At 33.9% G+C, this 14,803-nt stretch overlaps 1 protein-coding gene across 1 annotated transcript in view; it reads right to left on the reverse strand.

Annotated features, from left to right (window-relative positions):
• Positions 1-451: 451 nt before the first annotated feature.
• Positions 452-14,803, reverse strand: part of LOC108776388 (protein CEPU-1) — a 31,317-nt gene continuing 16,965 nt past the window's right edge. The window contains exons 5-8 of the mRNA XM_018542987.1: positions 10,372-10,521; positions 9,496-9,534; positions 1,077-1,145; positions 452-612 (exon numbers count right to left, since the gene is read on the reverse strand). Coding sequence (XP_018398489.1) covers positions 452-612; positions 1,077-1,145; positions 9,496-9,534; positions 10,372-10,521 — 419 coding nt within the window. The remainder of the gene's footprint in view (positions 613-1,076; positions 1,146-9,495; positions 9,535-10,371; positions 10,522-14,803) is intronic.

Below are 14,803 nucleotides of genomic sequence, written 5' to 3' on the forward strand. Positions count from 1 at the left end.
CTTTTTTAACAAAAATTAATACTTTGACAAAGTCATAGTAATGCTCGAAATTTATAGATGTTTTAGTTATCTTTGCAATGCCGTTAATGGAACCCTAAAATAAATCCGGCGTTTCCCAACATGATAACGTAATTTCGGTCGCATGGGGTAGATTTGCACGGCCGAACTCTGGTTCCGAAACTGTCCGTAATGACTGTCCCTTAAGTCGTAATCCTCCCTTAGCGAAACTCCGCCGGCGAACGGCACCAGCCGGGGTTCGTCGCATACTCTAACGCTATTTATATTATTATTCTATTGTTAAGTTTAAAGTGGTCAACGCAGTCCTCGACGATATTCATCCTCGACAGAAGTCCCTGAGCGATGGATTTACAAGTGGATGTACAAAGTCACGATGATGGCTTGATGATCGGATTACGCGTGCGATGGCGTGCAGGACCGTCTTGGGTGAATCTCAGGCCGGATGTAACGTTCGCATCTGCGGATGATGATGGAGGTACAGACACAGCGCGACAAGAATCACCAGCAGCAACGAGCTGTCGTTGCTAGTAGCACTGGATTCATCGTAGTCCGCTACGTCGCCGCCGTTCTCCTTTCGACCTCGTAGTTTCAAATCTAGATTGTGAAATATATATGATCAAAACGCGATTAAGAAGTTCGCTTTCCAAAACAGGAAAAGTTATTTTTGCGACAAAAACCACAAAAATGTTTTATACACATAAATAAACGAAGATGGATATGTTCAAAATGGAGCTTGAAACTTAATATTTTTTGATGAATCTTTCAAGAATCAGTTCAAGTAAACCGCACATCGACTATTGTCGATCTTTTTGGAAACATGTTAATATTTTTAACAAAATTTTAAATAGTTTCAACAAAATTTTTTTATTTTTTCCATATATCGCGGATTTTTATCAAACTTAAAATGTTTTATAAAATTTTTTCAAAACATATTTTCAACACACACACACACACACACACATTTGAAATTTAATAGAATCCTTGATATTAGAAAGAATTGAAAAATGAAGTAAAGATTAGCTTTGTTAAAATTAAATTCTGACATTTAACGTGTATACCTCGTTCCTTTAGCATGTCTTGATTTCCCTCTAGGATGTTATTGTTCCCTGAATTATGCCTTGCTTTACCTGCAAACAGAGCGAGATATTGAACGATATCGTTTCTCTCCGAAGCGAAGTTTATATTTTGATATTGCCAATATTGTCCGAATAAATATTTACGAAAACTTTTATTCATAAGCTACACCTAATTATGAATATTCCGTTTTATTCATCTGATGTACTCACAATCAGTATAATTAATTTTCTATCGATGTTAGCTTTATTAATCGACAATTGTTAATTAAATGCATACCTCAATTAGCAACATTTATTTAATAACTTTTACTCTGTTACGTAAACGTGGGAAATTCAGTGTCGGCCATCCGTATAAATTAACGGATGAAACATTATTCAATTGATTATTTTAGTTGTTTTCCCATTCCATCTTCCTTGATTAATTGGTGCCCGTTGAATGTCTTTAAAGTAATTTGTTTTGCGACGTGGTATTCGGTTTCGGATGGTACGTCACGAAACTACTAATGACAACGGTTGTTAAATCAATTGTCGGGAAGTAGCAATGACAATAGGCACGGAGATTTAAAACGGTTTCTGAGACAGATTTATGTGACAGAATAAATACAGATTTAAATAAATACAAAATGTATTTTTTTTACATACATCATTGTATTGAAAAAAATTAAGTAAAATTTAGTATTTTAAAATAGAAAAAACATTAATTGTTAAGTAATTATTAATATATTTTTGTGAAAAAACGTGGTTCATTTTAGCTTAGTTCGATAAGGAATGAGAAAATAAAGTTCAGTGTTCAAATTTAAAAAATTCAAAACTTATATAAATAATACATTACATGCACCTATATATTACATTGTGCTTTAACTGAAAGTATATATAACATAAAGTGGAATTATATAGAGAGTCTGCATATTTACTATCTAAATTAAACCGTTTTAATTAAAAATTTTTTAAATGTTCAAATGAAAAATTGTTAATTTTGAGATAAATCATTTTTCTACCAACGCAGTGATGTATCTACTAATAGCAAAGTAGTGATAATCCTGCTATCATTTATGAATAAAAAATGCCCCCGAGAGTTTATTTCTGTCTATAAAAAACACGATCAAATTTTTGTCTTTTGCGTAGAATTGCGGCGAGTATAAAGTTAAATAACAATATAAAAAAAAAAACGAGGTAAAGTGAACGGTGGATGCTCTTGTCGCTATTGGAAAAGCGATCTAACGTTTTGCTCACGACGGGAGATCACTAGTTCGTTTGTCTCCGTGAAAAATGCAGCTCGGACCGTGTGTTTTCTCAAGTAATGAGAAGAACGAATGGGAACGAGACCATTGGTACTTGATAGAGCAAGTCTGGCGCAGATTGTGAAAGGGCTTACGTTATGACCAACGTGTTTACTTTCACGTTGTTCAGTTCTCCTGCGCGAAGTTTCAAAGACATCGCGTCGTTACTTTTGTGTGCGCCGGAGAATTGACCCGTGGCTTTATCCACTAATATTTCCGCCAAGAAAACATGGTAGGTACATTAACTACTCCGACATGTGGGAGATAAAAGTGAGCAAAACAAATCCTATTAAAAGTTACTAACTGAACATGCCAAATCCGCTTTACCCTTAACGGAAACATCGATAATACTATTTCAATTTTCCATTATCAGAAGCAGTCGTATTTACACTGCTTCGCACATTTAACTATGTCCGCCCGTATCGAGGTACGTATATATATGTATTTAAGCGTATGTGGCGAGGTGAAAAGAGTTCAATAAAATTGACCCAGGGCGTTGGAACTCGGTATCTCTAATAAATCTTCCCTCGCGCGTGTAACGTAACGTCGCCTCCCAATCTGTTGGCATCAAAATATTTTGCATATATCGATTTCCGGCCGCCGGCGCCGGGCGAACGGGAAGTCGCGCTGAAGACGGGTCAATAATAAATCCCGGATTTTTCATTATGATGGCGCGGAAGATACTCTCGATGAAATATGAAAGCGAGCTGCCTTTTACGAAACAGGTCGTGCTGACATCACTTTCGTGTGCCGAATATTTATTACTGCCAGCAACACACGCCCTTCGTACTACTAATTATCGTGATTTCTATGTACGGTTACGTAATCGTACATGGGTCTAAAAATATTGCTTCAGCGTGAATGAACGAAAATATGTATGGAGCGTTTACACAAGAGAGTGAGGATATCTACATCTTTTCAAACCGTATGCAATGTTAAATTCGTAATGTCAAATTATACTCAAGATGAGTTATTTTTAATGATTTATAAACTTTTAAAAATATCGGTGTAGATTTAATATCATGCAGTGTCTATGCAATTCTCATGTTGGTGTTAATATTACACTAACGTATTATATTATATATATACATATATATGATGTTAATTTAACTACAAAAATTGAGTTAAACAATTCGACTTCAAAAAATGTATTAAATTTGATTAGTTGATTATATGTATGTATATATTAATATAGACATTGTTTACTGTGAAACTAATTACGGAAATAAATTGATTTATATTTTGACATACATGGAATTTAAAAATGACAAAACGTTATTTAACTTAAGAGATTGGATTACTAGTGTTCATTTGATATCTAATAATGTGGAGAGAAGATTATTTGTAACTAACTTTCTGTCTGTCATAAAGTTCAATCTCATTAAGATGCAATTTTTCATCTATTTATTTAAGCTTTTTAATTTAATTATTAATTTAAATTTTATACAGTTTTAACTTTATTGAATGTTTAACATTCAATTCTTTCACATTTTTAATGATTTCAATTTTTCAATAATTTGACTTTTAATATTGATCATATATGAATGAAGGAATTTAGTATTTTTATTTTTCTTATATAATTGTATAATAAATACTAAAGAGACGCCAAATTGAGATGAAGCGTCTATGATACGATTGTACTGATCTATTATATTGTTAATTATTGTAAATAAACACATTGATAATTAAGTTTGCTTTTTTCTAGTTTACAAGCTTTTTTCTAGTTTTTGAATTATAAAGGTAATCAAAGTTATAACGAACTGATTTATGAAGAGGCGTTAACCGCGTATATGCCGAATTAATTCGTGTTTATATTGCGTTTATATCCCGTTATCCTGCACGTCGCGTTGCGGCAACTGCATAAAGACTCGCGATGAAATCGTATTCCGCGACCAAGAGGAGTCCGTGCGGCCGTAAAAACATCGATTAGCCATAAAGCGAAGACGGGGCGAGATGTTTAAAGTTTTCCCGTTGCGAAATGAACCATTAAAGCAGCGAGCGAAGACTCTCAAGCGCCTTGGAACTATATCGCGACCGACGAGAGTGCCTTAAAGCACGTGCTTCAAAGGCTGAGTTTTATATCGGCGTTTTTCATCCTGATGTAGTATGCATACGCGACAGTTATATTACATTATAACAGTACGATCGAGAAGACGCGTACAACGTTTCAATGTCGAGTAAACATTTTTACATCCTTGCAGTAGTAATCACCGAAACTGATAACTGTTAACTGATAATGCAATGCAACAATTTTTTTATCAACTTTTTGTTTCTCAATAAGTATAATGGGTCTTCTTTTTTATAAATCTTTTTGTTTTTTAAAAACTCTATTTTGAGAATTTGTTATGCAATGACGTAAATTTGTAATATATGATATGTAATAGGTATATATTTTTTTATGATATGTATGAAAGTAAATGTGACGATATAAAACCCTTCTTGTTGTTTATGTTTCAAATAATATATGTAAAAAAGATAATAATATTGTATATATATATATATATATATTAAGATAATAAAATTTATATTGGTAACATTTAATACCAAAAAATTATATTGATTTACAAGGTTTCTGTTTTTCAATACCTGAATAATGAGATTCATATGTATTTTATTCTATAAAGTAAAAGAAGTGTTGTGACAAATTTAAATTTTTAGAATTTTTTTAAAAATAGAGTTCTTGACTTCTTAAGATTTATGAGTGATGGAATTTAATTTGTATTATTTTTCATTTGTTTTAACTTGTATTATTTTTTAGGATTTAAGAATCCTTATAATACAGTATAATCATTTGGTAGATTATTTGCAAATATATTCAAAATATTCGATTTATGAAAGCTTAAAACAGGATTGGAAGTTTACAAAAATATAGACCGGTATATTGTTCCTTTGTGCGATGTTTCGACGATGAATACATTTTGTAGCGGAAAGAGAAAAAGCCCAACGTAGATAACAAAATACTTTACGTGCGCTTAGTTAATACTCGGGCAGAGCACAACGAAATACAGTGAAGCACGGTACGGCACGGCGCACTGACATGTAATTTACCATCTCCTTTGAGGGGCCGATGTATTGTTCCACAAAGCTCTTCCTGTATTATTATCTCTTTGAATACATCAGCGTACTCGAAATACCGCGTTGAGAGAGAAGAGAGTCTTTCGCGAATTGGTACTCTAACGTCTAAACGTCTCTGCCCGCCATTTTATCCCCTTCAATACTCATTTACATACTAAAAATAAATTCAGTAATATTATATCCATTATCACTTAAACATACATTATTATATCAAATAAATGTATGATATTATTAGGAAATTTGAATGACGAGAGATTGAGTATTTTACCATCAATGTTTAAACATGCCCAATACAATATTTTTATCATGTTACAGTATTAGTGCAGTTGTATTATAGTTTTTAAGGGTCAGATGTATATAATCACTGCAAAAGTTAACTGGAATTGAAAAGGTATACTTTTCATATATGGTAAAAATATACATTTGAAACACACAGTTCAATAAGATCAATATTTTTTATTTAACAATAAAATTTTATAATTTAAATGAAAATTTCCCTATTTTATTTTAATTACTTTTTAAAAATGTCTACTGAATTGAAATAATATTTGATCCAGATTCTAAATCACCGCCTAACCTTTGTATCACTTTCAGATACAATATATATAGAGAAAATGTAATTTTTTCATAACCCTCGCATCTTGTTAAAAAGATATATGTGATACATTCTTAAAATCTTAGAAAATACATATTTTCCCATATAAAACGATGTATGTATAATGATATATACACACATATATGTATATACGATCTGCTAAAACCGCAACTTTGCAAAGTGCCCCTTTTTTTAAATCTTCCCCACGTTGAATATTCTTTTTCCAAGGAACTTCTATTTCTTTAACGGATATGCGCCAGGTTACTTAGGGAAAAGTATGTTACGCACAACCGTGAGACGTTAACGCGACGCGCAAGAGGAAAGCCGAAGAGGCGGTCCCTTTGCGGGGAGAACTTTGGTTTTGCCGTTTTTCTATCGCAATGAAAAGCAGGTTGGCGCGATAGGTGCAGGAGCCGAAACGTTATTCATCCGGGTCTCTTTAAAAAGTCGTTTCTCTGAACGTCTATCTCCGCTATCGTAGATATATGCGCGCGAACCACTGTACATTCTGCACCAAACTTGCATGAAGCCCGACGCCGACTTTTGTGCGCGTTTCGCTCGCGACCAGTGCTGTACTTGGGCTGTATAGCCCAGAGTAACAATTTTCGAAGGGCGACATTTTATAATAGAAAAATAATTTAAAATCAAGAGCTATAAATAAGATAATTCATAGTGAAACGCAATGTATAATGCACAAAGATAAAATTTACTTTCTATTCTTATTATGAGCAATGTACTTATCAAATTGTGTACTCCTGTTGTATATTTCTTTGTTATTTTTGTTCTTCTCAAATAAGTAAATTATTTTTAAAAAGATTTCGAAAAAATTAATTTTTAAATTAATCTAATTACTTAAAAAATTTTACCCAGGTGACGTTACATTTTAAAAGGGCGCTCAAAATATTTCATATGCGTAATAGACGCGAGATAAGTTAATGTGGCCCTGTTCGCAACAACAGCCTGTCGTGTAAACGGTCGGCCCACGAAACCCGACATGACGACGGCTCCTATTCATCCATGATTTCATGTTGAAATAGTGCCGACCCCTTAAAGCCGACGATGGAGAAGCTCGAAGTTGGTCGGATGGAAAACTTGAAATGCCTTAACAAGCGCGGGTGACACAGATTCGCACGAACGTGCCGCTTTTGAATTGCGTTCTCCGCGGTGGATCGTGTACACGTTTCCTGTTACGATATTGTTAATAGAAATTACATTCCGAGAATCGTAGCGATGTTTGAGAGCGTACCGGAAAATAATAAGCGTTTGCGTTGCATTCTAGGGTTATTAGACTACAGTTGAGGATACATCCTCAGAAAGACATTTTTGTCTGCTTAATGTTTATTCATATAAGATTTTTATTAACATGTTTTGCGCCAATTTAAGTGATCTGATTGTAAGTGACTATGTCGCATGGATACTATATTTGTCAAATAACATATTTTAATAGTTAAAAAAAATATTAAAACATGGCCTATTATATATTATGATACAAATAATGGTACATTATTTGTATCATATAATTATATGTTCATGTATAATATCAAGAATTACTTAAGTACGTTTCTTTTTGTAACTACAATATCAAACGGCGGAAAGTCCAGCGTACGTTATTGATGATTGACACGGCACGGAACGTGTTGAATATTACGAAATATAAGAAATACATATCTTTTTATACATATTCAATCTCAAAAGATAACTCAAGAGATAAAACACCTCTTAAAAAGTTTTATGGCTAAAATCTTTTCTCGGCAAAATTTCCGAAACTATTATATATATTTCATCGAAAAATGTTTCAGATAAAGTTGATTCAATTTTTCATAAAATATCATAAAATTAAATAGCGCAATAATAATATTTTATTTATCCCTTTTTTCGATAAAATTCCCCAGTTTTATTTTCGCAGAGCTTATTATTATTTAATTCTATATGATAAAAAGCAAAATAAACGTTAGCTGTTCATATTTTTTCGGTGCAATATAATTTCAAAGATATTGTTGAAAAAAGTTAAGTTGACCATAACATTTTTAAAAGATGTTTTATCCTTTAAGTTTGAAATTGGGCACGTACAAAAAAATATAAATATAAAAATTTCTTAGATTCGTATTTCTTCGGTTTAAAATTGAAAAATCTTTTAAACGATTATATTTAAAAAAAAAAAGCAAATCGGCGTAAAGCACTTGCATGGATAATAATCTTTGTAAGAGATTGTACACAAGCACAATGTTCAATTACACAATGTCGAAAAATTTGTTTCTTTGGTTCAACTCAAGCGTACGATGCGCGGATCCGATCGCACAAACTGGCTACTCGATCTAATTAATCAGCGACCCGTCCGTCCGCCACAAGTACACTGCGCTTCATCATTCAAAAGTACCTCTCAATACAAAGCGAGCAGTAAGGGCGATCGATTTATATTTCGTGCAACGAAATTGAAATGAAGCAGTTAATTAATTAATGGCTTAGTATCTCTACGAAGCCATTCCATTGAAATTCATAAAGCAATTTCGAAATTAAGTCGCGAGTCCCTTCATCTCTTTACATTCGAAAGGTTTCCCCTCATTAATGCATCTGATCTGGCAGACGAGTGTAATTTTTTTTGAAAAAGTAGCTTTACGATATATTACATTACATTATACACCATAAAAAATTTTATGTAAAATTACAAATTATAGCGAGTAATTTTGGATGTCGCTATTAAAGATGTATATTTACACACGTTAATAAAGTTGCAACTTACAAATATAATTATTCTTTTGTATAATTAAATACTTGAACAATTAAACAATTAAACAACTTGTAAAAATAAGTTTACAATTAAAATTAAGTTAATTATTAATCATTAATTAAAATTAAGTTTATTTATAATTAAAGAAGGATGTTCACATGGATGTCGTGAACATAAAATGCAGTTAATGCATGTCGATGTATACAAATGTAAACATGTAAATATTACTATTACGTTACATAATATTACAACAGTTCGTCCAATTACACAAAATATATTATTGTTATTATCATTTTCCATTTCTAATATACAAATACACCTATGCATTTAAACCAAAGGCACACGATGCGATTTTTCATTCTAGATCGCATGCGACATAAATTACTCAACTAGAAATTCTGCGTTCTGTGTGGTGCAATTCTAGTAATTTACTAAATCGCATGCAATCTAGCACGAAAAATCGCATTAATTAATGTGCCTCGGGTTTTAGAAATAAAAATAATAGTTTTTATAAAAATGTACAATTTTATATACTTCTCTCTTTCTCTCTCCACTATAAACTTTGTAATTTTTAAATATATTATTTATGTAATTTTACATATATACTTTTTATATTTATACTACAAAATATTGACACTAATTTCGTTGCACGAAGAGTTATTCTTCGTGCAAAAAGCAAAACTTCTCTTTCGGTCAACTGCATAAGTAGAAAATGCTACTTACCTTTGTACTTGGTGATGCTGGAATTGGAGCCCGATATTGCTGAAAAGTAAATAACGGCGTTCAATATTATTCAAACGACGCTGCATCGTGTACTTCAAAGTGACGTCAGATATCTAAAGCGTGAGCTGAAGGATCTCTCGAGTCGTGAGGATCTTCGGAAAGGGGATGGCTCGATAAGGCCCGGCGGCAGTAGCTAAGAAATAACGAGGCGAGCAATAACGCGCGATAGTCTTTTCAAGTCACACTTTCTAACTCGCGACTTTGTTTATACACTGCCCTAACTCGCGGAGGTTCTAACTCCTTGTTATCTTTCACTTTACGGGTGTAAACAATTTCCACGGCAGGTCGTCTATTTTCAGGATCCGGGCGATTCGCGCGCACTTTAGCGAATATTACTCGCGACTCCTTAAGTATAGCGCGAAATGTTGAAGTGCGTCCGACAAACTTTTCCCGTGATTCCGAATCGGGATCTTCGTCCTCTTGCGCACATGGCCGCCAGAGAATATTTTTGCGAAATATTGTTTTATTCATAAGCGCAGGCGCTTTTAAGAATATAAGGTCTTGGCCTTGCCTCGCGCCTCGGGATTTCAGTCGCTATCTCGGTAAAAATTCCAACTATTTTAACGCAGCTGCTGCTTAATAAGCTGCAGCCAACACGCTACACGAGTGAGGCACACGGCGCCGCTGTTTTGTCGAATCCGAAGTACGCTTCGCGAAGTATCTCGCATAACGGCGTAAAATTTTACTACAATTTATTCCGCGGAATTCCTCGGCGATATTAGTTCTACGAGACAACGGCTATTACGCGAAATCGTTAATACACGTTGCAGTGGGAAAAAAAATTTTCAGAGCCGCGATGCCCATAGTTATACTTACGATAGACCTTAATGCTGCCGTCAGTGTCGCCCAACGAGTTCCTGGACACACATTTATACGAGCCGTAATCCGTCGGGCTGACGGAGTTTATCGTCAGCCTCATGTGTATTTTGTACGCGTTATCTTTCAGTACTGGATCGTATTTTCCTCCTGCAAACAGATCGCAATCCCAGTCAGTAATATGCTGTGCAGTTTTATTTTGTGGCGTTTTTTTTCGTTTTTCATTATCGTTGGAATAAATGATGCCCGCGGTAGTCGCACGGATTACGTCGATCGAATTAGAGAGTGATATATATACTTGCTCTCTTTTCTCTCTCCCTCTCTCTCTAAAAAAAAAAGAAATGATATGTGTACGTAGACATTATATCTACGCTCTTTGTCCCAATTCCAGAAAAAAATCACGCTTAAATCAACCGGACGCGCCAGCGCGCATACCGAAATAAAAAAAAAAATTAAAACAAAAAATTAAAACAAAAAAAAACATCGCTTTCCCGTCATGTGCTGTCAGTCACCGTTTGCCCGGGGTTACCTGTCATTCCCTTGACGTGATTTACTCTTTCGGGTGGAGCTCGAAAATAGAAGTACGACAGGATCGCGGGTATTTTTATCGGAATATGCGGCGGTAATCGAAGGCTTTTAAATAACCGTCCGTCCTTCGCGCTCATCCATGGTATGTGGGTCAACTGGCGTGATGACAATACGTGAAAAATCTCATAGAAATAATTCGACTCGCGGTGCGCCTTCGGAATAATGGCGACGATGGAATGGGGAAAATCGGAATTCAACGAAGAGGCCTATTTCCTAATTATTTCCTGTCTCAAGAAGTCGATCGAGCGATTTAATGAGTGACAGACGCGATCTATTTGGACGACAACCGTGTCTCGTGAAACTTTTTCCCTCGTCTCGTGATTGATTTTACGAACGTGGGTTTTTCAATACAACCCGTCCCGGAAGTCTGTCATGAAAGTTTAAGCAGTGCAATGTAACAAAACGTGTGGACAAAACATACGTTTTCCGTTACATATAATTAAATTTCTTTATCGTTGTGAAAGATTGATGTGGAATTTTGTTCGAGTTTCGAAAATTATTGTCCACTTGTCACTCGTTCGGGAATAAACGTGACTATAAATTTTAAATTGACTTTGCCAACATGTGAGATCCAGGTAATGAAAACAGATCGAAAATCACTACATGTATATACAGCTTTTTTTATCGAAATGATGCACCGCAAAGCGATTATCCAATAATTTTGCAAATATCTATTCTCCTATGATCTCCATTGCATTCGCTATATGCAATTTGTCAATTTACGATTCTCATCAAATCCTGTAAACGTGGTCGTAATAACATGAAATTGTGAATATCAACATTCGCGATCACGGAAAGCGCATTATCCGTTCCGAATCCATTCGGAGACGAATCTAGAGTACGTTTCAGTTCAACGATTGTATCTCTTTTATTGTTCCGTTTTGCATTCCGTGCTGATGCTTTTCGTACGACATCACGCCCGGAAAACGCCGTTTGAGATCTTCTTCTGGACCGAGAACCGGAAGCACCGTTGAATGGCGCCGTTCGAAACCGAAATCACGTTAACTTAAGACCGTCGCGCGTCGAATATCGAAATAGTCGCGACGTCGGTACGTACCGGCGCTACCATCTTCCGGGCTGATTGAACTATTGTGACGTTACTTTCGACAGCCATGAGAATTCGTAGACTGTCGAATCTGAACGGCCGTTTCCGACCCGAAATCGAACGCCATTTATTACGAGCGTCGATCGGCAGCCGACCGATTTACCAGTCGTCTTAATAAAACGTAGGATGATCTTAGACGTTCGGATTGATTATGCGAGTTGTGTCACATGAGGCAAATGCGAGGCATAGAAATCGTCTTGACCATCATTGGCGACGGCTCGAAATTGTAGCTTCAGACTCAAAGACGATTTCCGGCGTTTTGAATGGTATATAGACGCGCGTGGTACTGAATAACTCGTTCGAGGTATTGAAAAGCGAAAAGTATAACAAAAATGTGAAAATGTCTATCACGAGGATATCTCGGAAAGGATTGACTTGCACAGTTAGAAAAATGTTAAACTTGACACATTTCACGTGCTATACAAATTTTTGTTAACATTTTTGTGTTAATTCAATCACATATCATAAATATAGTATTATTTTCTTTTCAGGAAACATAGTTAATTTGTTTCCTTTTAATATTCAATGATTAATAAAGACTGAATGGTAGTGTGTTGATTGTAACTCCTAAAAGAAAAACAGCTTACATTATAGGAATTAAACTTATAAAAAGTAAGTAAATAAATATAAATTTATGTAAAATATTATGTAAAAAATTAACATAAAGATATAATACTGAAATTTATACACAATTGAAAAATTTGTGTGTTAATTTAACACAAGATGAACATGTTAGAGAGTAACAAAAATTATGTAAAAAAAATTAATACAAAAAACGTAACACTGATACAATTTGTAAGCAATCATATTTCTTTATTAAAATTAACATTTATAATATGGTAAATTAATATGTTTCAATATATTTAACATTTATAACATGTTAACATATTTTATTCATCGTATGCATACTTCATTTCAGAACTTACATTTTAAAAAACATTATTTTTATATCAATTGATTATTTATTCGTAAAATTTACTCATCAGTATATCAGTATTATTTTAACACTGATATGTTAATACTTTCTCATGACTCTCGCATCAAATCCGGTATTACTGCATATAAATTCAATATAAAATGTTCAAATAACACAATCATATTATGTTATAAATTCATATTCAGATATATTAAAAATTCAACACAAAAATTTTAACAAGAACCAGTTTAATACAAATACAAAATTTTTTACTCTATATATTCGATCGAAATATATTGAATCACCATCAATCGCTGCTCAATAAAATGAAGAATTTCTGGATTATGCCAACAAACTCCTATATATCAAGGATTTACGCAAACTGTCTGAACTGTAATTTTATCATCTCGCAAGTTAATGTTTAATATTTAGCGAATATAACGAGCAAAGCGAAATAACGCTCTTTAATACTTTTGGAGTTAGCCGACTTTTCTACTCTTTAAGAATCTACCAAATCGCTACAAAGTCTTCCTGTACGAGTGCTTAAAAAGGAAAAGACAAGAAACTTTCTTTTCGTGCCGTTTCATAGGTAGAGAAAATTATTGAGATGACAAATGCTTTTGTAAAAATTGCTTGCCCCAATGCTAGAATTTGGTGATTTCTGTCAGTTTGGCGTTCCGTTTCTTTCCGAGGGAAAAATTCCGTTTCTATTGTACGTTACTATTGGCGTGAACGATTTAGAGGTGATTCGGTTTGTGTAGGACAAAACTTGAATTATACAGAGTGAGTCGCCAGAAAATGTAGGTTATTGAAACCGCCCTGATAGAAATAGCTCTATGAATATTGGAATACTTAATGAAAATGGTTGCATTTTTATAGGTTTTTATTTTTATACCGAAGATACCAAGAAGTTATCGCTCCATTTTTAATTTATTGATAACAAAAATGTAACAAAAATTGAGATTTGATATTATATATCTGTTATATCCAATTTATATTTCATTATACTCACACAAAAAAACGGTTTTGTTCAAATATTTAGTAACTCTTAGCTATAGATTTAAAAATAATTTTATTGAATAATCAAAATAATTAGCATTATAGAATGCTGAAATATTGATAAAATGCTGCAAAAAGTTCATGCTAATATTATAACAACTAGTTATTTGAACGTCCTACTAATTATAACGTCCTCCTAATAATTATATTTTATGATCCAAATAAAATTATTTTTAAATCTATATTTAGATAAGTATTTAAATATAGATACTTGTAATATTTAGGATAAATATTTAGATATTTCAGCAAAATCATTCTTTTCCATTTTTTCCCCTTATTTCCATTATACTATTTTATTTTAATACGCAAATTTTTTATGTATACATGTATAAGGCGCAATTTGATTGTAAGAAAGATATATAAAAAGCGAAATGATTCACTTCCTTATTTGATTGACCAATCGTTTCTCCCTCATGGAACACCACGGTATTTCTAGGTTTGACGTCACCACCAAGAACTATTTCCGATCTAAACGGCCGAGTTCGACACTATCTACCGTAACATCGATCACGGTACGTCTTGTTAAAACGCGTGAAATCGCCTCCAATCATTTTTCCAGTCACGCCATTCGTACATGCATTCCGTGTGCCCTTCCGGCTCGCGATTTATTTCTCACCCCCTGGCGCATAATCGCCAGGGCGAATATATTACCTCCGTTGTTTGCGGCGTCTCCCATCGATGTAATCTCATGAAGAATAACTTAACGGTCCAACGACAGAAACAAACGTCAGCCCGTATTAGCTTTGATCACGTTCGCGGCCAAA

The sequence above is a fragment of the Cyphomyrmex costatus genome, unplaced genomic scaffold, assembly GCF_001594065.2.
Source record: "Cyphomyrmex costatus isolate MS0001 unplaced genomic scaffold, Ccosl1.0 scaffold36, whole genome shotgun sequence".
NCBI classification, from domain to species: domain Eukaryota; kingdom Metazoa; phylum Arthropoda; class Insecta; order Hymenoptera; family Formicidae; genus Cyphomyrmex; species Cyphomyrmex costatus.